Genomic DNA, 27819 nt, shown 5'->3' on the forward strand with positions numbered 1-27819 from the left:
GGTGTCACCTCTCTGAGCTGCAGGTACCTGCACAGTGAGGAAGCATCCCAACTTATAGGATGGGTTTGGGGATTAAGGGATCTGTCCCATATATAGGCAGGAATGTATTTAATATACATTTCTGAATTAGTCACTGTACAATAAGGGCTGTCCTGTGAAAGGGATAAGTTTTCAGTTAGGCCTTCCTGGTTATCACTCCGTAAGAGGCTCTCGCCCTTTGGAAGCTGTCTGCCTCTCTGCTGGGATCAGGAATGTGTCGTAAGTGATGTTTGCATGTGCTCTGCTTTTAGGCTTTTTTTACAGAGAAGTACCTACAAGAACACCCTGAGGACCAGGAGAAGGTGGAGCTGCTCAAGCGACTGATTGCCTTACAAGTATGTAGCCAGGGAGGCATGCAGCTGGCCAGCTGTGCACAGTACTCAGTGGGTGTCCGCTGCACTTGGCCCTAAGACAGGCTCCAGAGCTTACACATAGCTACAGGCCGCTTTCAATGCTCTCCTTTTCTCTCTCAGTCTCTTATCTCTCTGTCTCTGTCTCTCTTCTCTCTCTTTCCCTCTGTAATTATGTGTGTGTGTGTGTGTGTGTGTGTGTGTGTGTGTGTGTGTGTGTGTGTGTATGTGACAGAGAGAGAGAGTGAGAGAGAGAAAGAGAGAATGAATCTGGGTGGGGAGGTGATGCAGGCAGATTTCATGGACTTACTGACCAGCCATCCTAGCCTAGTTGGTAAATCCAGGCCAGTGAGAGACCCTTCTTTAAAAAAAAAAAACAAGGTGGATGACAGCAGAGGTTGTCCCATGGCCTCCACATGTATGAGCACACATTTACACACATAGACACACAACACACACACACACACACACACACACACACACACACACACACACACTGGCACACACAAAAATCCTGTAATCTGTTTACTAGCCAGTGTTTCTTGCTGGCACATACCGGTCTCTTTTTTTCTTATCATTTCAATACAAATGGCTAGAAAAGCAGCCATCAGATTGAGTCTAAGACCGATACCTACCCCAATGCGTGGTTGTATTAGCCTTGCCAGTTGGCTGCTCTAGAGTCTTTGGATCTTCTCCATTCCTTTGACACAGATCCCCAGCCTAGACTAAAAGGTGGTGTTTTCATTAGATAATTCTGTGTCCATCAGTTAGCCTCACCGACTCCATCCCACCTTGCCCAAACCTCCAAATCTGAATTCCCCCTCTGCCCTTCTCTTCCAGATACCTCTGCTCACGGAAGGGATCCGCATCCACGGGGAGAAGCTGACAGAGCAGCTCAAGCCGCTGCATGACCGGCTGTCTTCATGCTTCCGTGAGCTGAAGGAGAAAGTAGAGAAGTTATATGGGGTCATCACGCTGGTAAGCTTTGTCTAAATGGCCCTCAAGCTTTCCCTGGTCTCTCTCACGATATTGCTCAGGGTTTCAGATGAGTCATACCAGCATAGGTATGATGTGATACCTATGATGATAGGCAAATGGGCAGGCAGGAGAGAGCGTGTAGTCATCCAACCATCCTTGGGCTAGATAGTCTCAAACTTGACCAACCTTCAGAACAGAGGTCTTACGAAACACGGATAACTGGTTTCCATGGATGGGGCAGAGCCCAAGTTTACAACTTTAATGAATCGCCAGCTGACATTGTTCATCCAGGTGGCTGGACTGGGCAGGCACTTTGAGAACACTCAGAGGCATATAAGTTTCCTTGTTCCACACGTTGGCCATTCCTTCTGTCCTGCCTCATTTTTATAGCTTTTCCTAATCTTTTTTTTTTTTTTGTGGATGCCCCACCCCTCACCACTACCCCCATCCAGGAGCTATGGGGAAGTGTGCTACTATCCTGTCCTCTCTCACAACTGATGGTGTGATTGGTTCCGGTCCATTGCTGTGATCTTCTGTCCTTGAGTTCACCTTTCCCTCTTGAGCAGTCTTGTTTTGAACCCCTGAGTTTCAAAGTCTTTCCTCAAATCAGAGCTCCGCACATCTCTCGACTACAGTTTTCCCCAGAAGATCTCTCCCACCACCTCTTCACCTCTTTCACTCATCAAAGGACCCAGTCCTGACAGGGGAGGTGATGCACGCCTGTAATCTCAGCACTCAGGAGGCTGAGGCAGAAGGATGGCTGTGAGTTCGAGGCCAGGCTAAGCTACTTCTGCCCCCCCCTCCTCAAAGTGCCCGGGTTAGTTTCCTTCCACACATTCCCTCCCCCTGCCATTGTCTAGGTACGTGTGTCTTTTGTGCCCACATTCCTGGAGCACAAGACTGAGCCTCCCTTCAGCCTACTGCCCTCCATCATTGTTAGAACCCAGCCACTGTTAGAAAGCAAAGTTAATTTGCTTTCCACAGGGGGACGGTGATTCCCTGGTGACATTTGGCGTGAAAGTGCGGCGTCCTAGGCTTCCAGAGACTCCACCCTGCTCAGCTTAGTTCTGTGGCCTCCTTAGACTTAGTTCTTAGGTCAACATTGCATTCATTCAGAAGGCCAACAGGGTGGCTGCTTCAGAGCATGCGGGCCGCATTGCAGGCTGCTGACCCTGGAGGGCTGCATGTGTTTCAGCCATCCAACTTGACGGAGAGGAAGCCAAGCCGTGCAGGCTCCATGGTACTGCCCTACATCCTGTCCTCCACGCTGCGCAGGCTCTCTGTCACCTCCGTGGCCTCTTCAGTGGTCTCCACCTCCTCCAACTCTTCTGACAATGCGCCCTCCAGGCCAGGATCTGATGGGTAAGGTTGACCTTCGCACTTGGGGAGGGTGCCAAGGTGAGACTTGGCGTGTGTGCACACCACTCCTTTGAGGAGAATAATTCATAATCGTGGGCCTCATTCACTTCTCATATTCTTCATGAGGCACATCACTGACAATAATACTATTACTAAAAATAGAAAATGAAAAATTAATATTTCACCCCCTATTGAACACAGTTGCCTTCTAGGCACAGTTTAATTCTCCTCACATGTATCACTTTTAAAACAATTTTAAACTTATTTTGCTTTATCAATTAATCACAGAATAAAATAGTACAAAATTCCAAAGGTGGAAAATGATACAACACACACACACACACACACACACACACACACACCACAAAAAAAAAAATCTTTTCGTGCATGTTTTTAACATTCAGTTTATTAGAAACATTAGTAGACAGTTTCTTTGTGTGTGTGTGTGTGTGTGTGTGTGTGTGTGTCTGTGTCTGTGTGTCTGTGTCTGTGTACCACATGCACATGTAGGTATCCTCTTGCAGGCATGCATAGAGACCAGGGTACCTTTCTCACTTACTCTCCACCTGACCTTTGGAGGCAAGGTCTCTCACTGAGTCTCGAACTTACCTGTGACTAGACAGGCTGGCCAGTGAGCCCAGAACCCCCATTTTGCCTGCAGTACTGGGGGTCCAGGTGCACACTGCTTTGCCCAGCCGCTCTTACATGGGTGGTGGTGGATGAATGACAGGTTCTCACGCTTGTACAAGTACTTTACTCACTGAGGTATCTTCCCAGCCCCCCAGATCTCATCTCAGTCCCTGGCGCCTGACCACCAGTGCCACCTCAGAACTGACGTGAGCTTTAGGTTCCTGCAAGCCCCCGGCTCTTTGTAGGAAGTCAAGCAGCTAAATGCATGTTCTTCTCTATGCTTATTTATATGGCATTCTCTTAATATGGCTCTTTTCATTTACTGTGTCTTGAAAAAGACTGTCTCAGAATGCAGTGCGCCTCCTGTGGCTGCAGACATCCTAGTGTGTGGATATCTACACCTCGGATTCTGACAGCTCATTGGGTAGCCATTCCAGCCAAGTCAGCGAGCTCTGGGTTCAGTGAAAGGCCCTGTCTTGAAAAATAAGGTGCAAAGTGATAGAGGAAGACAACCAGTGTTGACCTCTGACCTTCATATGCATGTGACCTGCACGCACATGCACATATCCTCAAGAGAACAAATATATAACACCCAAGGTGGAGGGCAGTGATAAACGTTCACTAATATTTTCTCCCTTTCGTATGATAATCTCATTTCTGTATATTTTACCCTGAGTTGTTTGATAATTAGACTCTGAGAACCTGAGAAGTTGGGTGAAGATGGAGTTAAGGGTCTTGCTGGTACTTTGAAGTAAAGTCAGTCATTCTGGGATCCATGTTTTGTGACTTTTGACCTTCCTGGCCGACAGGTCCATTCTGGAGCCACTGTTTGAGCGCAGAGCTTCATCAGGTGCCAGAGTTGAAGACCTGCCACCCAAAGAAGACGGCGAGAACCGGATTAGCAAGTTCAAGAGGAAAGACTGGAGTCTGAGCAAGTCGCAAGTCATTGCAGAGAAAGCGCCAGAGCCGGACATGATGGTAAAAAAAAATAATAATAATAATAATAACAACAAATAAAAGCAAACACTGGCGGGCCACCACTGGCACAGCACCTCTGGCGGGGCCCCACTGCCTGCCCCTCAGCCAGCAGCACCTCTCCAGTCACTGCACAGCAGTGAGTCACAGATAGAAGCCTGACTGCACGAGTCTCAGGACACAGCAGCCGGCGGCGGTGTCAGATTGCAGGTGGCAGGCAGGAAGAACAGCAAATAGGGAGAGTTTCACGTCTCCAAGTCAACACTGGCACAAGTTCTCATACCCACGGCATACATGTGTGGGTTGCCTTCGGAATCGCGGCTCTTGCCACTGTGTTCCAGGAGTCGGTGCGAACATTCTCATTTCACTCTTCAGCTTTGAAGAAGTGTTCACGAGACCAGCTAAGAGACTCTTTGCTAAGAGTCAGGGTTGCTTATTTCCAACGTGCATGGTCAGAATCAAGCCAGTGGCCAGACCCAAAGTTAACTGTTTTGATGTCATTCCCAACAAGTATCTCTGCCAGCTGCCGGCTGTGTAACAATGTGGTGGTGACCTTAAAAGTGACAAGTGGAGGCGGTAGGGAGATGGGTCAGGAGGTAAAGGACTTGCCACACCGAGTGTGAGGATTGGGTAGGTATGACAGCCTGTATGAAGTTTCAGTGCATGGCCAGACTAGCCCAAACATTGAGCTTTGCGTTCAGCTATATCGTGGAGGGGAGTAGATTGAGATAGCTCAGGTGGAGCTTGGCCCTCACATGCATGTGCACGCACGCTTGAGAACAGAAAGAAAAACAGCCCTTGGAATTAAGCCCTTCTGTTAGTTTCTGTCTGGCATTTAAGGCTATTCAGGGTATTACTGAGGTCTGCCAAGTCCACCATGAAGTTGTAATGTGTTCGGTCTCCCTCTTTGTTTCCAGAGCCCAGGCAGGAAAACACAGAGGCCAAAGAGTCTCCAGCTGGTGGACAGCCGGCTGACCCCATTCCACGGTTCTTCACCCCTGCAGCCTACAGTCTTGAGCCCACCTCCGCTCACACCCAAAGCTACGAGGACCCTAAGTGAGTTTTTCCATGTCTCCTAGATTCATTCTGCTAGGGAATGGGATATGGCTGTGAAGCTGGGCAATTCTTAATCAAACCAGCCACAAACGGTATGCGGCTCTTACAAAAGGGGTTCTGTTCAGTGGGCATTGGAATCATCAAAGGGCTGGAGTTTGGGGCTGCGCTTATTTCAGTAGCAATCCTAAGGGTCTGCCTGTCCCTTTCCAACCACAAGTCACTTACAGAGTTACTACTGAGTAGCCAAACCCATCCTGCATGCTGCTGTTAATCTGGAGCCAAGCATATGTAGCACTCCAGACAAACTCAAAGGTTCCCATAGTGCAGAGGCATGGGGAGAACATGCCCGCCAGTGCCAATAGAGTCAAGAGTTATGTACAGCCAGATAAAGCTTCCTGCAGAATGTACGTGTTTCCCTAAATACTTAAAGTACACTGGAGAACTGTTGAGTATTTTTTAGCTCTTTTTGTGGGCCTGCCACCTAGCTCCCAGATGAATCACACACAGAGGCTTATTCTTAATTATGAATGTCCGGCCTTAGCTTGGCTTGTTTCTTTCCTTAACAACTTATCCTGTCTACCTTTTGCCTTTGGGCTTTTTCCATTCTCTTATTTCTGTAAATCTTACTCTTACTCTGTGGCTTGCTGGGTAGCTGGATGGCTGGCCCCTGAAGACCTCCTCCTCCTCTGGCTACTTCCTCCTTTCTCTTACTCCCAGATTTCTCCCTCTAAATATTCTCTCTGCCTGCTAGCCCCGCCTATCCTTTTTCCTGCCTTGCTATTGGCTGTTCAGTTCTTCATTAGACCATCAGGTGTTTTAGACAGGCACAGTAACACAGCTTCACAGAGTTAAAGAAATGCAACATAAACAAAAGTAACACACCTTAAAATAACATTCTACAACAGAGAACAGTTCCCTAAAGTTAGAAAGTGTTCTCATCCTTAACTTAAGAGTAAACATTGGAATTTATGCTTCAGCTTTCCGTGTGCAGCTTTCTGGGGAATTAAAGAGCAACTGTGGTCGGGCTGGGTACGAGGTCTTCTCCTTTCTTTCCATAGAAACCTCAGAAATGGCTACAGCATTGTGTATAAGGCTGGTCTAGGTGCTCTGGTGGCAAGCATTGTCTTCATGAGGAGTCAGAATAAATCCTTCACTCCGTCTCCTTCGTATCGTTTCCAGGCTCCCCATCTTTGCAGACAGATGGGCTGATGGCTGCCGTCCCTCCTCCACCTCCCCCCAAAAGCAAGCCCTATGAGAGCAGCCAGAGGAACTCAGCCGAGGTAGGAACCCGTAGGAACCTGTTAGTGTGGTCCCAAGCACCAGCCCTGGGAAGGCACCCCTGGATTGTCCACGCTGTGTTAGAGGAGAGGCTTTCCCACACACGTGGCCACACACTGTGGCCGGTGTTTGCTTCACTCCTGAAGCCTCTGGAGACGAGAAGGGAAATATGCCAGCAGCCGGCTTCGTTGGTCATGTGACTGAAGGAGGCATGTTCTCTGCTTCCCACCCTGGTGGTAAGATGAGTGAGTTCAAGTTCATACCAAAGCGTCACTTCTGGATGACAGGTGTTAGTTCTGCAGTAGACTCAGACGGTTTCATTCCTTCTTTCAGTAAATATTTACTAAGTGCTTCTTAAGTATATGCCAGGTACCCAAGTGTTGGTGATGCAACCTTGAGAGAGTGAGAGAAAGGGAGAATGTCAGCTCAGCTCAAGAGAACAAGAGTATCGTTCCCTTTGGTCTTGTATAGACAATATAAATGCTCATCAACTTGACAGTGGAGCAAATGTGTGGAATGGAAGAAGGATGGATTGGAAATAAAAAGGAGGACTGTTTGTAATTCCGTGTGTCTCCTCCCCAGATTGCACCCCCTCTGCCTGTCCGGAGAGAAGCCAAAGCTCCGCCTCCACCCCCTCCAAAGGCGCGCAAGTCAGGCACGCTCTCTTCTGAGCCAGGCTCTCAGTGACAGGGTCACTCTGGCTCTGCACCTCTGAGTGCCTTGGACCGCTGCTGCCTGAGAAGGGCCCCCAGAGAGGATGGCCCACCATGCAGGGCTCCCTGCCAGCACTGCTTTCCCCGTACTAAGGGGATTCCCCACTCAGAACTGCTTTGTCTGTCTGAAGGCTGTCCCACATCCCCTTTAGCCCACGGAACTTCCAGAACTGGCCATCTGTATACATGAACAAAGAAATGCTCTCCTTGTCCCATGATGGCATGTTGGCCTTACCCACTGACTCGCTGGATCTGCAGATGCCTCTGACAACTCTCCTGCAGTGACAAGTGGCCGTGGAGGGGAGGACAGCCCCAGCAACTGACTCCTGTGTGGATGTCTCAGTTTGCTTCTGAACTGCTGTGTTCAAGACTTTTTCTCTCCTGCCTGCATCCCTAACCTGTCTAACCTCCTGATGAAAGAGCCAGACACCAAGTGTGCTCCAGGAGCTGCCACGGTCCTCTTCCCCTGATGTCTGCTGTCTCCTTTGAGGGAAAGAGCACGTGGGTAGCGGAAGTGGGGCCGCTCTCAGGCGTGGATGGCTTCTCTGAGATTTCGTGGACTCACATTCTGGCACTCTCCTGATGAATGGTCCTCACCACGCCACAGTCACATGCTGTGCCTTGGATTCCTTGGAAGCTCTTTTGCACTCTGTTTCTCATCCTCTTCTTTTCTCTGAGCTCAAATCCTGGGCTCTGAGGAACCTAGGAACCATGGTCCTACATTTCTAGACCCTGTTGGCCTGATGAGGTGGTCCCTGCCTGCTACTTGATTTTTACCCTGGAGAATACAGTGCAATATTCCCTTTGATTATTTATTCCTCTTGGTCATAGAATTAATTTGATTGCTTGCTAATGGTACTAATGTCCATACTCCTTTCAGAAGGAAAAACTAGGGTGACTTGGATGCCCAAATATTCTGCTCACATAAATGACCACAAGATGTACAGGTGTTTTGAGTTAAGCAGGTTTTAAAATTCACACACACACACACACACACACACACACACACACTCACCTCATTTTGTACGTAAGGAAATTGGGGCTACACACAGAAAGTGGACTATAGGCTTTTTCTAACAGCCCAGCTTGCTCACATAGGATGTACCCAAGATAACCCGTAGATCCAAAAGACCCCTCTAACAAAGTCCTGGGTGCCTAGCCCCGAGCTAGAATGGTATCTGCAAAGTCCCAGATAGTTCTCTCAGACTTGGGTGTTGAATGAAAAACTGAAAGCTGCCGGGTGGCTTGGGTCTGCCGTGGGCATGCTAGAATCTGTCAGTGACCTTGCCCTGAATCTATTCTTCCAAGTTCAAGTGCGCAGAGGGATTTCAGCTGTGAGAATCTGCACCTGCCTACCTGCTGCTTTTTTTTTTTTTTGCACGGGTCCTTTCAGTGCCGCCATGGTTAAGAGAGATGCGCCTGGTTCATCACCGCGATCAAGGAAGCGAAAGCCAGAGACATGCCTGGCACAGCACTAGAGAAGTTAGTGTGCATATCCTAGAAAAGTCGTGCAAATCTCGATTCTTTACTTCCATCGAGGAGCATCCACATGTGATCGTGAAAAACACACAGGCTCTGACATTTTAAACTGCTTTGGTCTGAAGTCCCTGGGTATCACCATCAAAGTCACATTTGAAATTCTCTGCGTGTTTGCTTTCTTGCTTTTAAAAGTGGAGGCATTACCTCCCATGCAGGTGCTTAGTGGGGGGGGGTGCATTAAGGTGAGATTGGGTCATGCAATCAGTGACTTTCCTTTCTCTCCTAGACCTGGGTAGGATTTGATATTGTTCATTTTTCTTCAAGGTATTTGAGGGTGAATTCAGGTATGCAGCTCTTCCCTAAAAGATGGCGGCCTTGAGTTGAAGATCATTTTAAGTGAAAAGATCCAAGCCCTGCAAAGAAGCAGGAAGGCACCAGAAGGGTGATAGAGGGCATCCATGGAGCTTGAGACTTCTGAGAAGAGCCCTAGCAGACTGACTAGAAAAGATTTGAAAATGTCACTGTGCTTTGCAGGCTGCCATGGGAACACAGAAGTAGAATGGGAAAAGAAGAGCAAGTTCCCAGCCTATTCTTGCAGAGTAGGAGAAGGCAGTTCTGAGTTTGATCTCTGAGCAGAGCTGGACCTGGCAGTGCCCAGGGGTGTTGTCCCTCCCCCCACCCCACCCCTGTTTTTACTAAGGCATTTTCCCCCCATGATTCCCTTTCCACATTAATGAAAATAATAGCTTTCAGCTGCCTTGACACAAAGGCCTCTGGGTGATGTGGTAGGTACTGATTTGCAGGGCACTGGGAGATTCACTTCGTTGGGAAGCTGTCTTAGGGTTTCTGTTGCTATGATTAGCTTGTATCAAGTTGTCATAAAAGTAGCTGGCACAGAAGCTATGGATGAAGAAGGGGTTAATTTGATTAAAAGAAAATCATTATCTGTCCTAAAATTGAAGACCGCAATGATGTTAAATAGAGAAGGGACAAGAAGCAGAGGGCAGGAAGGACCAGTTTTGACTGCCCTTGCTAAGACCTCTGAGGTATTGAAAGGCACTGAAATCAGCCCTGAGACTGTCACAATCCTTATGAATGAGTATTGATTGATGGCTTATGAGTTTGTGGTATTGTTACGTCACTTTTTTTTTTCATTCCCTCTCTGCCATGGTGACTTGTCTTGCTTTGGGATGATGATTTTTTTAAAGAAAGATTTCATTCAGTATGCACTTGTTGAAGGCCAGAAATGGTACTAGCCCCTTGGTGTGCTCAGTAGAAAGAGCCTGCTACAAAATTGACTCTAGTGTGATAGTGGATCAGAAATCAGCACTATATCAAAAGGAAAGCCCTCAATAAGGCTGCTTGGCAATGGGTTGCCTCCTCCCTCCACCCCCACCCCTTGCTTGACTCCAGCCAGGGACAGCCATGATACACTTAGCCACCTTGGATAAAACAAGGTGTCTCACAAGAGCTGAGATGGGATGATAACCACCCTCATCACTGACTGCCAAGTTGAGTCTTTCCCTTCCAGTTGCCTCCAGATTGAGGGGCACGTTTTCATTTTGCAGTTCACCCTACATACAGTGAGTCCATAAACCACAGGCGTGCAGACAGAGACGTCATTCGATCGCTGGACACCCATGTGACATTTTCTCAGACAGACATGACTCCCGTATCCCAGCAGGTGCCCGAGTGCCAGTGGCACAGTTCTGTGAAACACGATTGGGAGCCCCTTCCAAGTTTGTGCCTTCTCCCTCACACTTCTCAGGTCTAATGAAAAGGGGATAAGACCCGTCCCATCAACACAGGATGGCAGGTGTGCTGTACCATATCGCAGGTCCATTTCCTTGTCTCTTCTATATCTGAGACTGCATGGACTTGGGCAGGCTCTTTCTAAGGAAACAGATGAAGTGGGACTTCTGTCCAAAGGCTTTTGCTTTATGAACTGGAATCCACCTTTTGCATCCTCTACTGGTGCTTTGAGCCTCCCAGGCCTGGCTATTATGAACAGAAGATGTGTGGATATTAGTGAGTCTAGCATCTGTTTTTTAGATATTGGTTCAAATTGTCCTAATTCTCCAGAGTCGCCCACCTGGCCTGCTGTGCCTAGACCTCCGGTCCCTTATTAAGGATCACACTTTCCTTGTGTACTTTGGGAAGTTGATGACTACTGCTTCCTCGCACATTTTCATTCCTCTGTAAGTATGTTAGTTAGGATTATTGGAAGTGCTGAAGATGTAGCTCACCTGCTTAGCTCCTGCGAGGTCCTGGGTCCTAGTCTTAGTACAGCAGAAGAAATTTAAAAAAAGTGAAGCTTCTCTTTGGGTAGGCTCAGAGTCAAACCTTTAGTTGTTACCTATGAGAGGAAGAGCTTTCCTTCTGGGGTATTAACTTCTAGTTGACTCCTCAGACCCATCCAAAGTTGGTTTCCCACATATATGCCCAAGCTCATCTCTCAGTCACCTGGACTGTTCACCCAGAGTCCTGTCAAAATTCCTTCACATGGTTTTATAAATAATTGGATTTCGTACATGGACAGTTAGGGAGATGTGTGTTGAAGAGTTTTGTTCATATTTGCTGTTATTTATTTTGTAAATTAAAAATGGAAATGTATTTTAAAGTTTACTATGTGTTTAGCTTGTTATTGTGTTTAGATTATTAAAATAAGATCATGGACTTAATGGTTTTTCCCTATTGACAGCTTCCTTCAAGACACTTCACCCTCAGGGCCCCTCTGGCTCATTTCATTACAGATACTGTTCAAATGCATAATGTGGGATCCCGGTGCCTATCTTAAACAGAAGTAATAAAATCTGCAATATTTTCTTTTCTTTTTGCCCTGCCCACCCATGCCTTTGTTGTCTGAGCTGAGCTGAGAGTTTTCTGAAGGGAATTTATTTCATGTGTGCAGGTTTCATGTGTTCTTCGTGGATAAATAGGCACAGGTAAGTGGATAAAGCAAGAGGATTTAAGCTGGTCCAATTAATCTGTCGCTTTTAACCACAAGTAATGTCCTGTTGTCTGTGCATCAAAGGGTTACCCTATATGCTTATTAAAAATATAGGTGGCATTCATCCCAAGGCATGAGTGACTGGTAGGCTAGGTGTATTTCAACTAAGAAATTCTACTTTTGTCTGCTGTCAGAATCTCTGAGTGCTGTTACACTTATACACTACACTACACACACACACACACACACACACACATATATATATATATGGTACACTAAAGGGTAAAGTCATAGGATAGATAGGATAGAGGGAAAAATTTAACATTTAGTAAAGGTAATGTTTTTTACTGTTCTCTATTCCCCTTGATCTTTTGGGCCATCTGTGGATTAAGTGGACCCAATAGGCTTGCAAACTGCCATGTGTCATCCCAGGTCTGTAACAGCAATAGCAGCTGAATGAACACCTTTTTATCCCATTCAAGAGAATCCATGGCTCAAAAAAAAAAAAATTCCCCAGAGATGATGTTTGGTAGCAGAAACCCAATGCTCGAAAAATAATGTATAAGAAGGTCTGTTGCTTTTTTAAAAATATGTTCGTTAATAGCAAGTTCAAGGCCAGTTTGAACAACATGAGACTGTCTAAAACAAACCGAAACATTCAGGAAAGATGGTAGGCTTCCACTTGCCAATCACGGTATTATTTTAAAAAAGAATCGAAATTGCAGTATTCCATGGGCATTTGCTGAAATTTGAGTTTTTCCAATGGTTCCATAGCCACCTGGAAGTTGTAGGGATGTGTGAGAATTGTGTTGTCACATCTAGGACCTCATGATCTGGCCACAGCAGAGCCGGGAGTTGACGATCAGCTCCAGTTTCCCATTTCCGTCCCTCCAAGCAAACCCTCCCACGGCTCAGCTTCATGGGCTGTTCCTTGCTGTGCAGTTTAGGGAGTGGTAAGTGCAGATCCAGTGGAACTGAGTGGTTCTCCTGACCCCTGAGCCTCGGTTCCATCACTTCAAAGTGAAGGCAGTCATGGTTAGTTCCCATCTGGCTTGAAGGTATTTGTGCATGTATATCTAGCATGAAGCCTGACTTGGTCCTTATGGAGCATGAAAGGTGGCTGGGGGGGGGGCAAGGGACCACCAGGTTCTCTCACCAGTGGACTGTGTACGCTTCTTTTTCTTAAATACAAAAGTTCTCAGGAAGGAAAACAGTGTTAGGCCCTGGTCCCTCCTATGGTTTGGATGTGGTGTGTGTCCTCAAGATTCACATTCTGGAAGTCTGTTCCCACAGTTGTCAAACCTTTAGGAAGAGGTAGGTCTTTGGATCACAGTGAAAGCACCTTCAGAGTGGACTAATGCCTGTCTCGTGAAAGTGAGTGAGGGCCTGTGAGATGAAATCAATTACTGTGAGAAAAGGGGGTTATAAAGTGAAAGCACCCAGCATTTGGCAGCCTCTGTGAACATCCTATACCACTGTGGTATGTGGTTCCACAACACGATGTTGTCCCCCAGATTATGATACAGTGTAACAGATACGGCCTCCCAAGTTTGGACAGTTTAGCCTCTAAAACTATGAGCCAAAAGAAACCACCTTTCCCTAAATTATCTAGCCTCTGGGATTTGACAGCAATAGAAAACTGAAGTAGTTCTGAAGCTCATACCACCTGGCAAGACAATATGGACCCAGAAGGAAAACTGGACCAGGAGCCCAAGAGGCTCTGTCTCTCCTCTGTGTCAATGGGATTGATTCTAGCTGACTTGGAGAGGGAGGGCAGTTCTTTCCCTGCAGCACGAACACATGGCTGTGGGTGGACCTGACTTTTAGAAGTCAGGATGCAGTTACAATCCTACAGAGACCAGGTGACCTAGCTTCCTCTGACCTCAACCAGTATATGACCACTGTCTGCTCTTCATGAGTACAGGGTGGGTGTGAGCCATGGATTGCATCTCCTAGTCAACAAGACACATCCTTGTGGTTTCTTTCCCATCCTCCACATCCTCATCTAAAGAGCTGCATCCATCCCATCTTGCCCTGACACCCGTGGTGGGCAAGGGAACTGATCCTCCCCGTCACCAGCTGCAGCACTTGGGAAAGTGGGCCCTGCACCTCTCCTGGGCAGCACAGGAGAGCTGACCCAACTGATGGGGATGTGGGCGAACCTGCTGAGAACATGTGCATGGGAGAGCTGGTCCTAAGAGCTGGAGAGCTGTGCCTGCCTGTCATCAGCTGCAGCACTTGGGAGAGTGTCCCCTGCACTTGACCTGGGCAACAGGAGAGCTGGCTCTGTCGGTACAACCGTGGGAAAGCCAACTCTGAGGGCATGAAAGCAGAACTGGCCCTGCCCCTTGCTTATCACTGCAAGGGGTGAACTAGCCAGGGCAATGCTGGAGAGCTCACGGTGGTGGTGGTGGTGGTGGTGGTGGTGGTGGTGGTGGTGGTGGTGGTGGTGGTGGTGGTGGTGAGCTGACCCACCCTGTAACTACCCAGGCCCAGAACCAGGGTTATGAGTTGGCCCACCCCAACATCTACCTCATCTACGATCTGCAGGAGCATGTGAAGGGGCTGATCCTGCAGCCCCAAAGCTGCAGTATCTACACGACACAGGACAACAACAGGCTATCCAAGGGAGTCCCAGTGAGGGCCCAGTGTGGTGGTATAGCTGAAACCAGAGGCCTCAAACCAGACCAATGACTCCTTGCAATGAACACTTGCAAGTAAATATATATGGATAAAAGGGTTTACTGCGTTCACTGTGTCACACTACAGCTTCCATGATGAAATTTTCTTTTCTCTTAAATTTTTGTTTTATTTGGTGTGGGGCTTGCAAGGGCAGAGGAAAGATATGGAAGGGACGGGAAATGAATGGGATCAAGATGCATGATGTGAAAGACACAAAGAAAGAAAAGGAAGTTTAAAAAAGCATCCTGAGCTCAGAGTCAGAGGCACATTTACAGTACTTGTACTTGATCCACAACACATCACTTTATTATGAAATCCATGCTGCTGGGCATACAAGTGCTGAAAGCCACACAGCTACAGATCTGTAACAGGTCACAGATTTCAATGCCCACGTTATACTTGGATGTTGTGGATCCTTCGGGGCCAATGCATTTATATCTTCTTCTGCCTGCTTTCCTCTTCAATCAGACTCTCCTGAAAAATATGTAACATGCGCATCAATGTTGGAATGACTAGCTGAATTTCATTGTTTCTGACATGTATTTTCTAAAATTCAGATCCAAGAAGAACAGGTGCATCTGTCATTTATTCAAAAGTACTAGAAACGTGGCAGTCAGACAGTGTCTTGTAGCTGCTGACATCCTAAAATCTGCATTCATGGCTAAAAGGATGACATTGTGAGGAAGGATCTGGGTCAAGTCGGTCTTTCCATGGAGTCCTTCAGGATGCCATGTCTAGGGAATTTCAGCTCGTTTTTGTTGTTGTTGTTTTGGTTTTTTCAAGACAGGGTTTCTCTGTGTAGCTTTGTGCCTTTCCTGGAACTCACTCTGTAGCCCAGGCTGGCCTCGAACTCACAGAGATCCGCCTGGCTCTGCCTCCCAAGTGCTGGGATTAAAGGCGTCCGCCACCACCGCCCGGCTACTCAGCTCATTATTTTGATTGGGCTATAAGCAAGCTTAGAACAAGAAAGAAACAGAGATGTCTGCCTACCTTCATCTTGTCCACTGGGTAGAATTTGAAGTCAATGGAGAAAATTTTTAACAATCAATCTTATCTTCAGGCATGATTTCCCTGCTCCTCTGAGTAACGGGCAGTTGGCCATGCACTTTCTGAGTGCCGTGAATGAGTGGGAAAGCAGCTCCCAGAACACTGACACTCAATTCTAGGTTCAGTTTTCCCGTTCAGTTTGTTTCCTACTTCTGTTCTCATGAACAACCAATATCACAGCCAGAGTGGTTACACACCCCTCTAACTGTAGCTTCCCTGGAGGCTGAAGGGAACCTCAAGTTCAAGTCCAACTTGGGCTGCGCAAGTCTAAAGCCAGCCTGAGAAAGTGAAACTCTGTCTCACACTAGAAAGATTGAGTTTTTAAGTAGGAGGAGGGCTAAGGATATAATCCAGTGGTACAGTGCCTGTCAGTACATGATCTTACCTGGATCAATACCCAGTACCAAGAGGAGAGAGGAGAGACAGAATGAGAATGGTGGGCACTTAGGCCTAACAAAACCACAAGTCAAACCTGTGGCTCTGAGTTATAAACGTTTTAAGCTTGGAATATTGTATTCCAAAACAGAGGAGTGACCTAAGAGCCTTGTTCTTGGTTTCTACAGTGCCCAGGGTCCTGGAAGCAATGGATGAATCAAGCCGAGGACAGGAGTTGGCTCAGAAATGAGTAGCTGAGGGGTTGAATATTCTTTGAAAAATTGGAGGATTACAGTGGGAAGAAATTTGCTGGTCATTCCAAAGGCTGAATCTGGGATTCGTATAAATGGTTATATAGACATCCAAATCTATTTCAGAACAAACATAGTTTCCAAACATGAGTGCTATCTAAGCAGAGTGGACACTGTAAGATATCGAGGGTCCTGCTGTAGGAATGACTCAGGTAGCTCTGATGTGGTGGTAGGTCACTGTATCCAAACTCCTTTCTGACTCTAGCTCTACACGGTAACCACTGTAACTCACCAGAGCTCCTCGCAGGTCCCTGAGGGGTGAACGGGGCCAGTGGACCATGCATTCGAAGTGCTGGGGTTCTGCCAGCTGATCCACGTCCTCACCCATCTAGAGATAGAGAATGAGATTCTCAGAGATGAAGATAAAGAAACAAAACACAGTTTTCCATTTCCATCAAGATTTGTCTTTGGAGAGGACTGGGCATTGAGGCTGAATGGGAGGCCTGGAGAACTGTGCGTCTGGGGCATTAATGGATGCACTTTGAAAGAGTGAGCTGGAGTTCAGAGGAGATGGGGATAGCAAGAAGAGATAGTGTTCTCTCCGACAATAATGAGGCGCTCTGAGCCTCACCAACAGAGAGCACACAAAAAGTGCAGGAGCGTTACAGTCCTGACTGGTTTGTTACGTTGTTTTTGTTGCTGCTGCTCTTCGGTTGTGTTTCAAACAGGGTTTCACTCTATCCCAGACGGCGCTGAGACCACCGTGGATCCAGGTCTAGCCTGGAACTAGCTTAAAGTGGTGCGTCTGTGTATCAAATTGACGAGGGGCGGAGTTGTGATGGTTGTTTTTTAACAGTCAGTTTGTAGCATCACCTGGCAAGAGACTGTCTATGGCCTGTGGGCATATCTAGGGGGATTCTCTGGACTGTTCACTGATATGGGAAGGTGAAGCCCACTGTGGGCAGCACCACTCCCTGGCTTTGGGTTCTGGGAAGTGAGCTGGGTACTAGGCATACGCACATTTATTCTGTCTCTGTTCTTGACTATGGATGTAACTAGCTGTTTCGAGTTTCTGCCTTCACTTCCCCACAATGATGGACTCGCTGGAACTGTAAGCCACAAAAGCCATGTTCTCCTAAATTACGTTTGGTCAGTGTGTTTTACCACAACAGAAATGAAACTGGCTCCAGATTCTGGGGCTTCATTGTATCTTCAAATCCAGACGATACCTTGGTCAAATTTCTCAGCTACGTTTCTTCTCAGCTCTGAGTTACTGGTTGGACTAATCAGCTAATGTAAATGGCTTCTCTCATGGAATCGTCCCCATCCTTAAGAAGTGAAGTTTTAAGATAAGTGTCCAGACATTAATGCTGGTGCTGGCACTGCAGCCTAATCTGGAGGAAATTAAATCTAGTACATTTTCCACCTCACAATCTTAAGTTTGACAATTCATGGAGTTAAACCTTCTCCAGGCTCTTTAATGTCTCTGTCAGTGACAAAAAATAACAGCACTATGTCCTTGATGTAGACACTTACTGGTGAGTTATACAAGAGTATTGATTTAATGGCAGAGATACTTGAGAGCATGCTGCCTCGTCATGAACTTGGTGTTTCGCTCTCTTCACATCTGTCCTGCCGTTTGTGTCCTTTGTCTCTGTCAAAGGTGCAAGGAGGAATCTGGCTTCCACTCCACGGAGTCTGGTCTCACTGCAGTCAGTATCTAGGGTAACCTGAGTAATGCCGCCGGGGCATCACACAGTTCGAAGTGAGGCAGTGCAGGGAAGCTTACCTCTTGGAAAGATTCAACCAAGTGTTCAGCGTTTCTCTTTCCTCCAGGGCGCAATCCATAGGACCAGTGCTGGCTGGAGCAGCCTTCCAAACATAGACTCAGCAGAAGAACAGCAGCTGTCAGTTTGGGGATCATCTCCACTCTAGGGGACATCAAGACACAATCATGACAGACCCAGACTGAAGTGAGTGAAAATAAAGAGTGCATGGCAAAGAGCCCAGCCTCTGCACCACTGGCCCTGCAGAAGCTGCAGAGGGAGTCATGCATTGGGATGTATTTCATGCAGGCAATGAACCACATGAGGTCATCTGCCTGTCTTGAGCATCTTGGACATTGGGAACAAACACCTGTACTTGATTCTGGCATCTTCAGCACTGTTTTTTTGTGGCAACATAACCCATTTATATTTTTATTTGTTTGGTTACCTGAAACCCATAATTCATCCCTTACCAAATTCACTTTGCCTGTACCCTCCCCCTTACAAGCAGTTCTCAACTTTGTCATTCATGAAGTTAGAACTGGGCCGTCAGCTCTGAAAAAGCAGCTCCTTCTAGATGTCTCCGGTTAACAAGAGGTTGATAGACTTTAAATATGGCTGCCCCGTGAAACTGGTGGCTTGTTCTTGTCTGCCATCTAGTCTTTAAGACATTACTGCTGGTCAGACCAGCCTCAAGACCGAGAGAGAACTCTATACTGATCTGGGTGGAGACACCTAGCTCGAATGCCCCCTTGCCAAGTAAGCCTAGCGTTAGTTGATAAAAAAATGTCTCTCCAAATTAATTTCATCTGATGCGGATGAAGCTAAAATCAGTGTCCAACACTGGGCCATGAGCTGCTGGGTTCCTCCAAGGTTGGATCTCCCCCAAGGCTGGTGGTTGATAAGGTCAGTCAGTGAAGAAGGGCAAGGCTTCCTTGGAGACCATCACGTCTAGACTTGACCCTTGAGTGCAAAATCCCCTTTCGACATACAGTAGCAAGCAGCATTAAAAATAGTGGTAGAAGTACAAAGAATTTTACCTGTCGGGAAGTGAAAGCCAAAGAGATACCAAGCTTCTTTGGTGGGCTGAGTGCTGCGATGTTTCTGTTCTCCTGGCTTCCTTTTTATACGAATTTTTTTTTTCTGGGACACTGGAATCTTCCCCGCTGCTGAATGACGAGGTGCCGTGCAGTACAGACGATGGTTTTAATAATAACATTTAAATCCTCACCAAAAGCCTTTTAATGGAGAGTGTAATTGGGACACCTGCTGGTCTATCTGTTAAACCTGGTCATTAAAATCTTAGCTAAAACTTTCACAGCTGAAGTCACCGTTCTAAGGGATTAAAATCCAGCTATGCTGTGCTCCCCTGAGGAAGCTGGCAGCCCTATGGAGTTCAAGGAAAATCAATGTCTTGGGTAAGTCAAACACACACACACACACACACACACACACACACACACTTTCACAGGGAAATTAAGCAATAAATACAGAAAGTGAAGACAGAGCACCTGGGGAGCCAGTCCTAGCATTTGGGTCTCTGGAAAGGGAAAGTTTTTAAATCAGATAATCATGGTGTTTGTTGTTCCCAATCTAAAACATCTAATTTAGGGTCAGATAAATGGCCTGCTGATCTGAGTTTAATGCCAGGGCCGCACAAGGTGGAATAAGAGAACTGATTCTCTCGAGTTGTCCTCTGACCTCCATGTGCATGCTGTGTGGCATTCATGCACACATACACACACATGAATATAAGAAAGGTTTTCCCCTCTTTATCCTGTCTATAACCCATGAAAGTCAGTTCTGTGCTTCCTGCCTGTTAATAACTCTTTGCGTCTAGTCGGCGTTCAACACATAGAGATTCCATGAGTCCCTGAATAAATGAAGGGCCTTTTAACCAGGTTTGGCAGACCCGCCTTGATTTCAGCTTCCAAGATATTTTATCCGATACCATACATTGTATGTACCATACATTGTAAAAGCTGGTACACTACCTACCTACGCTGTAATGCTTTAAAAATAACACCGTATTTGATCTTTATACAGCTGAGATTGGCAACATTGATGGTAGGAGACTAACCCCATCAGTCATTGCCCCATGTTCTCTGAAATAATTCCACTTGCAAGGGTTTCTAGTAATAAGTGTGGTGGTATTGTGTTCCCCAAAACATTGTGTACCCTAATAAATTTATCTGGGGTCAGAGAACAGACAGCCACTAGATACAAAGGCTAGAAAATGGTGGCACTCACACTTTTAATCCTAGCATTCCAGAGATAGAAATCCCTCTGGATCTCTGTGAGTTCAAGGCCACATTGGAAATAGCCAAGCATGGTGACACACGCCTTTAATCCCAGAAAGCGAGCCTTTAATCCTAAGGAGTGATGGTAGAAAGCAGAAAGGTATATAAGGCGTGAAGACCAAAAACTAGAAGCATTTGGCTGGTTAAGCTTCAGGCTTTCGAACACAGTTCAGCTGAGATTCATTCTGGATGAGGAATTGGCAAGGTGAGATAGCTGTGGCTTGTTCTGTCTCTCTGATCTTCCAGTGTTCACCCCAATACCTGGCTCAGGTTTGATTTTATTAATAAGAACCTTTAAGATTCATGCTACAAATAAGTAATACTCTCAGGCTTCCTAGGTGATCTCCGCCCGTTCCTCAACAACAGGCGAGGGAAGAGGGACTTTAGTGACTGTCATTTCACTTAGGTAACTTCACTAGCATGCGACTCTGACACCAACAGTGGGACCTCATCTCACTAGAACGTGCAAGTGAGGTGAGTTTTCAGTAAGAACTCCTCAAGTTGAAACACGTTTGCTTCAGACGGTCCACTGTATTTTGTTTGTTAGAGATGTGCTTCTAAGTGTCACTCAAGAAAAAAAAAAAAGGAAACAAAACTGTGGCATTTGGCTAGAACTAACAGGATGTGGGAGCCCTGTCAACAGTGAGCCTCGATGTTTCTATATCGATTTTAAAACATTTAAAAATGTTTGTGAACATGGCAACACAAGACTGAAAATACAGATATGCCTTGGCCTAAGTACACTTAGTCTTGTCTCAGGTCACACAGAGCCTAAGGACAGAAACCAATGTCCTACTTTCTACAGCATCAAATAAGCTATTAAGCCATTATGCAATCAGTGAGGTTTTGAGGCTTAGAGACATACTTATAGATCTCTCATGATTGCATGCTTAAGTCAACTTACCAAAGACCTGAAATTGATCAACTGGGTTTAAATAATTGGACTTTATAATTGTCACAATTTTCTTTTCTAAATTCAAAAACGCTTTTATAGGGGAAAACTACTTCATTTTGAGCATTTAAGTAGCTCAAAATGACCACAATGCTTTTGTACCTTCCTGAATGACAGGTGAACAACCTCTTTCTTGCCCTAATGTAAAATCTCAGCAGGAGGACTGTGGGGCTTAACTGTAGCTCACACCACTAAGCCAGGCAGTGAGAGGTCTGAGAATGAAGCCTTGGGGAACATGCTTTATCCTGAAATAATGAAACCACTTTTCTTTGTAGTTTGACGCTTTTCATTTTAAAGATACTACTTCCTTGGGGGAATTTAGTATCATTCTAGAATTTTTCATATATAAAAGATGATTTAAAGGTGACTTGGAGCGGGTTTATGACATAAATAACATTCATAAAATGAACTGGAGAAAATAGGTCTTGATTAATAGAGAAAGCTATCATAATGACTTTACATTTCTCACTCTAAATCCCTTCAAATGGTTGCTGAGGAACTTGACCGTACCAGAGTCCGGCACATCCTGCCTTAGACAGTTACTGAAGTGGAGACGTGAATCTTATCAGTGGAAATCATCTAACTGGGTTGCCTGAGGACCTTTCTGCGGCCCTCCCACAAGTCTCTAGTTTAACCTATATCCACACTTGATCACTGCTAAGGATAACACAAGTTGTACTGTTTGGAGTCCTTCCCTTTCTCAGGAGTCTTTCCTTGATGTCAGGCAAAACCCTATTTCTTGCTCAATACAGGAAATGGACAGTGCTATTCATCAGCTCCAGAGCAACACGAACCACTGGATACCTTCCTTAGTGTAAAACCAAAAGCGCTGTAGCATGGTAGTCTCTGAAAAGAGGATCAGGAAACCATGAAGTGAATTTGCTTTAATGGCTCGTCCAACAGAACTAATCCATTAAGGGCACTATGCAGTTGGCTCCTGCATGGCACCATCATGAATAACTGTGTGAAATGGAGAAAATGTTGACTTTCAAAAGCAAGAGCAGAAACAGCCTGTCAGCGTTCCACACCGTTTATTAATGCAGTTTACATCAGATCCGAACCCTGCAGTTCCCAAGCATACTGTGTGTACATCTTTCAGCTGCTTCTGCAGTCTCAGGTCTGTCTGCAGAGGACCATTCAGTGAATGAACACAGTCTATAATTATTGAAAATAGAGTGCAGTGAAATGAGTTAAATATAATTTAGGCACATATTGATTATGAAAATAGGTATCTCTCAATACAATACTTCTCTGTCTTGGTAAAAATAATAATGCAAAGAAAATAATTCATTTTCAAAGTTGCTTTCCTTTCCCTGTAAAGGAGCACTCTCCTCCCACTGTGCATGTGAGCCCTTTACTGTGAAGGAAAGCTTTGCATATGTAGATAGAAGAATAAGCTACAGAATAATGAAGACATGCCACTCTCCTGAAGGAGACAAGGTCACCTGTGATGATTCACTACCTCAAGCTGACCAGTCTGTAGGCTTTAGAACCCATTTGGACACAGCTTCTATCCCTGCTCTTAGAAAACACATAAGGACACGGGACACCCACTAAGAAGGCCCTACTGCTGTTGTTGCACAAGAAAACTGGACTAAAATTTCACTTACAAACAAGACAACAGGAAAAAAAAATTTAATTAAGAGCCACAGTTACCAACTGATTGATAATGCTGCTTATACTAGTCAAATGCTTAATTTTTAGTCATCAATTTTTTTGGTGGCTACAATCAGACCATCAGTTTAGAATTCCTTAGTCCCCACTGTAGGATTTTAGCTGTAATTATCTGATATTGCCTTCTCATAGGGGACTCTGCAGGATTTACTCATACTTTATAGCCCCAACTGCAGTGGCTTTAGATTGAACATCTATTTTAAGCTGGTCCTGTATAAACTACTTGGCACTACATGAACTGTGCTGAGGATACAGCTCGGTGTTTTGGTTCAGAAGTATCTTCCTATGCTTGCGATAACTGAGCATGAGAACTCGACTAGGGAATGGACAGAGCAGCCTAATCTGGTGCAGAATGGAACTCGCCCTAAGCTGAGGCATGCACAGCTGCGGCATGCACAGCTGCAGCATGCCCAGCTGCAGCAACTGGTGGATCCGTCCTCCTCCTGCAGAATGATTTATGAGGTCTTTCCTTCCATCCTGTCTCAAAATTTGAGGACAGAATATGACTCAAGTTTAGCTACTGGTTTTGTTTTTTTTTTTCTTAAAAAGTAAACATTACAGAAATGAATCAGGAAAGAGCCATAGGGAGTCTTACCCTCACCACACTTGCATGATGATAGGGATCTGAAGAGGGAAGGCATCACTAAAGCTATTTATAAACCTGAACAACTCTTCAGTTTTCAAGACGTTTAACAATTTAAACATCCTTACTGCATCTAGGTGTTCAATAAATATATTTGCATATATTGTGCTTTTCATAAATTAAAATTCTCAAATGCATCTTAAACCAAGATGGTACTTCCACACAATGCCTATATAAAAGCAAATATAATAGATACTACTCCTGGTCAGAAACCAGACAAATGCCCCACCTCCACTGGAAATGCAGCAGCATGATCTACTTCCCTACATCTATAAACAGAGTGTTCTTCTGTCACAGTCACAATGCGGGGACACTCAATCGTTTCCCCTTATGCACCTCTGGGAACAGGCATTTGCCGCAAATTCCCTTACAATGGTATCTCCTCTGGACAACTCGATGGATGGAGAAAGAAAATGAGAACAGCTTTTCATCAGGGACCTCTTCCTCCAGCTCTTGCCGCTCTCATCTGACACTCTGGGACATATGTAATGGTGTCAGCATCTCTTCAAATATGGCACCCTTCACGTTGGAACCTCTCAGGTTGGCTTCCTGGAGGTCACACCCCGACAAATCACAGTTCTGTAAGGCAAAACAAGACTCATGGAGCTCAAGTGATTTAGGATGGAACTTGGTTCCCCATAAAGTTATTTCTGGACATGGTAGAACAATATTTCCAAGTATTCCATTTTTGAAACATTTCTACTAATGCACTGTGGTGGTCTGAATAGGAATGGTCCCCATAGGCTCAAATGTTTGAATGCTTAGTCACCAGGGAGAAGAGCTGTTTGAAAGGATTAGGAGGATTGGGAGGTGTGGCCCTGTTGGAGTAAGTGTGTCACCAGGGATGGATTTTGAGATTTCAAAAGCCCATGCCAGGTGCATACTCGCTCCCCCTCCCTCCCCCAACCCTCTGCTTATGGATCAGGATGTAGTTCTCAGCTACTTTTCCAGGAGCATGCCTGCCTGCCACCATGCTTCCTACCATGATGATAATGGACTAAGCCTCTGAAAGTGTAAGCAAGCCCCCAGTTAAATGCTTTTCCCAGTATTCATGGCAGCTCACAATGATCTGCAACTTAAGTTCCAAGGGATCCATTGAATGGCCTCTTCTGACCACCATGGGCATCAGGTATGCATATAGCATATGTAGCAGGCAAAACACTCATAAATATAAACAAAAAAGAACTGAAAGGACTATACTAATGGTGCAAAGCCAGTTCCTTTTGCAATTAAAGGAATTTGCTGCTCTGATCCTAAGAACCATCAAGAGATCAAGGCTAAAACAAAACAAATCAAGAAGTCTACAGTAATCTAAATTTTCATATACAATTCTATCTGTACCACATGTCATGTTGTTCAACAGAACACAGCTGCTGTGGGATGGTCTGTATGTCAAATGTGTTGCTCTGATGGGTCAATAAATGAAACACTGATTGGCCAGTGGCCAGGCAGGAAGTAGGTGGGACAAGGAGAGAGGAGAATTCTGGGAAGGGGAAGGCCAGCCGCCGCCATGACCAGCAGCATGTGAAGACGCCAGTAAGCCACCAGCCACGTGGCAAGGTATAGATTTATGGAAATGGATTAATTTAAGCTATAAGAACAGTTAGCAAGAAGCCTGCCACGGCCATACAGTTTGTATGCAATATAAGTCTCTGTGTTTACTTGGTTGCGTCTGAGCGGCTGTGGGACTGGCGGGTGACAGACATTTGTCTTAACTGTGGGCAAGGCAGGAAAACTCTAGCAACACACAGCCACCAGAAACATGTAGCTATTTAAGTTTAAATGAATTAAAATGAAGTCATTTTCTTTAGAAGAGTGTTTCAGTGGTACCAAGTTCAAATGTCCAACAACTAAGTGGTTACGTGGCCACTGTATTTAACAGCACAGATACACAACACACCCTTCAGTGCAGGAAACAGCATCTGACAGCACTAGGTAGACAGCAGCCACTGAGCCAGGTATGGAGGTACACACCTATGATTCTAGTACTTGTGGGGCTGAGAAAAGAAAATCACATATAGCTCAAGCTATACGAGTTCTTATATGCAAACAAACAAGCTACCTAACCTATAAATCAAGAACACACAGAATATAGGTCTTATGAAAAATAATAAACAAAATAAAAAATCTCAAGCTGAGATTCAAACTGAACATGATGCCAGGTTAAAATGGGCTTTTTTCTGAACCTATCTTAATCCTGGAAATGATTTACATTTCTCAAGTAGTTTAAAAAATAATCTGGCCCATTAAATTCTGTTTGGAATTAAAATTTATGAAAAATGTAGTATATCTTGAGCAAGATCCAAGAAAACAGAGATAAATGAAATCAATGCTGACTGACCACCGCATTAGTCTCCCTCTGCATCTGGAGCTGGTACCTGTAACTTAGATACCAAATCAGATCTAACTCTGGAACTCAAAGTCATTCCACAAGCAAATGACTCCCCGCTACCCCATTTCTTGGAGGGGAAGAGGGGTGCAGGGTCTCACTGTTTAGTCCAGTCTAGACTCCAAATTCCAATCCTCCCACTTCAGCTGGGATTACAGGGATGAGTCTCCATGTCCACCTTCAGAAAAAATCAATTGAAAGGGGAATAACCTTCCAGCCCCACTGCCATGCTAAGTGAGCGTCACAGCCAACTACTCTGCTTACAATGTCAGTAAGCTTGCATGAGTCCACCAGTAATGCTCCTCCTTAAAACTGTCAGAGACTGGAGCCTCACCTCCAAGTCGGTTCCTGCCAAAGTTGCCCCTCTGAGATTACAGTTCTTCAGTTTTGCGTTTTTTAAGGTGGCAACTCGAAGGTTTATTCCTGTCATCTGACTTCCTTCCATATCCACGCCTTTCAGATTAGCACCTGCAAGAAGCAAGTTTGGGGGAGTTTAACCTAAAAACATTTACAGTTAACCACTTGAAGCAAAAATACAAGACAATTTAAGGGAGGGGAATGAGATGAGACCCCACAAGTTTGGAAATAAACTTGAAATCTGTCTTTTAACCAACTTGCAATATAGATTTCAATGTTAGTGATTTATTTTCTTATGGCATAAAATAAAATGTTTGAACAATACTTCATATGGGAAAAATCAACACTGTCTTTTGATAATTAGCACTTCTGTAATATGCCTCTGTAAATTCATGATCAGGGAGACACACAAGTATCATGCCACCTAAATCCAAGTAAATAAAGTGCCCAATTCACAAACAACAAAACACTAATGAAGTATTAAAACCTGACACAACACTACAGGGTAAACTGAAATTCTTCATTTTTGTCAACATAAGAATATTTTATTCTCTTTGAAAGTTCAGAGGTTAATACTTAACTTCTCAACTAAACATCTGTGGCATTATTTCCTGTGTCCTGGGTGCTGACTAGCTTATAACTGGTACCAAAGTTAAGTGACTCTCCAGTTCTGACCTCAGAGGAAGCTCCGCCCACAGCCTTCCTGTTTTACCTCTAACAACTACTTTTACTTAATGGTTTCCGTCCAGGCAAGAACAGGCACAAAGGCTCTTACCCTCTAAGTTGGCTTTAAGACCGGAAGGATCCTCGAAATTACATAGCCTCAGGGATGCGCCTTCTGCGTTTGAGCAGAGCATCTTGACGCCCTGGAGATTTGCACACTGTGAACACAAGAGTCCCGGCTGTAAGGGTTAAACTTGATAACATCTGTGCAAGCAATAAGAAAGAAATTAATAGGAAAGGCCCAAGTCAACACATCTGCAATTAGTTACTTTCTTTTTATCCTGAAGATGCTGTTAATGAAATCCAGTAAGAACTGAGAACTTTTGAAAGAACTATATTAAAAGAAATTAACAATAGCATGTCCACTTTGCATAGAACATGAGTTCCAATAAAGAAGCTATGCAATCTAAACTATAACAGCCGCTTTTCTGTCTTTATAAATAGCCTTAGATATCACAAAATAATGTTCAAAATGTAAGTGAAATAAGGAGGACATAAACTCAGGAGATGGAATTTCCTTTCCTAACCATGAAAGAAAACAAAAAATCTTGATGTCCCATTACTTCAGAGGCCAGGACATTAATGGCACCATTAGCCTCATCATTTATCTGCACAACACGAACCATCTGTTTCTGGAGTCTTTCTGTATCACCCACTGCTACATGGCATTGCCAACCCTGAGCACAATGCATGAGGAGAGCAGAAAGTTAGAAAATTCATGAGTTTTAAGTCGTTGCTTTCAAGGCCTGAACTCTATGAGGTAGGTATTGATTAAAATGATAAGTGTCTCTGTAAAACTGACATTAATATACTTCTTCACAATTGTGACGATCAAAACAGAAGCTGAGTGTGT

At 45.2% G+C, this 27819-nt stretch overlaps 3 protein-coding genes across 5 annotated transcripts in view; 1 reads left to right on the forward strand and 2 right to left on the reverse strand.

Annotated features, from left to right (window-relative positions):
- Dock5 (dedicator of cytokinesis 5) overlaps window positions 1-11688 on the forward strand; it is a 192667-nt gene extending 180979 nt beyond the window's left edge. The window contains exons 46-52 of the mRNA XM_028883189.2: window positions 291-374; window positions 1230-1367; window positions 2563-2729; window positions 4166-4334; window positions 5249-5387; window positions 6567-6667; window positions 7248-11688. Coding sequence (XP_028739022.1) covers window positions 291-374; window positions 1230-1367; window positions 2563-2729; window positions 4166-4334; window positions 5249-5387; window positions 6567-6667; window positions 7248-7352 — 903 coding nt within the window. The 3' untranslated portion in view covers window positions 7353-11688. The remainder of the gene's footprint in view (window positions 1-290; window positions 375-1229; window positions 1368-2562; window positions 2730-4165; window positions 4335-5248; window positions 5388-6566; window positions 6668-7247) is intronic.
- A 3079-nt stretch (window positions 11689-14767) lies between these two features.
- Gnrh1 (gonadotropin releasing hormone 1) lies at window positions 14768-20141 on the reverse strand. Its single transcript, XM_028883190.2, has 3 exons — window positions 17952-20141; window positions 16455-16550; window positions 14768-14963 (listed from the first exon to the last, which is right to left on the reverse strand). Exons 1-3 carry the CDS (start codon window positions 18453-18455, stop codon window positions 14922-14924), a joined length of 642 nt encoding a protein of 213 aa, XP_028739023.1. The 5' UTR covers window positions 18456-20141; the 3' UTR covers window positions 14768-14921.
- Window positions 20142-22194: 2053 nt separating this feature from the next.
- The window catches only part of Kctd9 (potassium channel tetramerization domain containing 9), a 31357-nt gene continuing 25732 nt past the window's right edge, over window positions 22195-27819 (reverse strand). For all 3 annotated transcript variants that reach the window (XM_028883193.2, XM_028883195.2, XM_037208439.1), the window contains 3 exons: window positions 27019-27124; window positions 26221-26354; window positions 22195-24076 (listed from right to left, as the gene is read on the reverse strand). In XM_028883193.2, coding sequence (XP_028739026.1) covers window positions 23960-24076; window positions 26221-26354; window positions 27019-27124 — 357 coding nt within the window. In that variant the 3' untranslated portion in view covers window positions 22195-23959. The remainder of the gene's footprint in view (window positions 24077-26220; window positions 26355-27018; window positions 27125-27819) is intronic.

Source organism: Peromyscus leucopus, chromosome 9 (genome assembly GCF_004664715.2).
Source record: "Peromyscus leucopus breed LL Stock chromosome 9, UCI_PerLeu_2.1, whole genome shotgun sequence".
Classification (NCBI taxonomy): Eukaryota; Metazoa; Chordata; class Mammalia; order Rodentia; family Cricetidae; genus Peromyscus; species Peromyscus leucopus.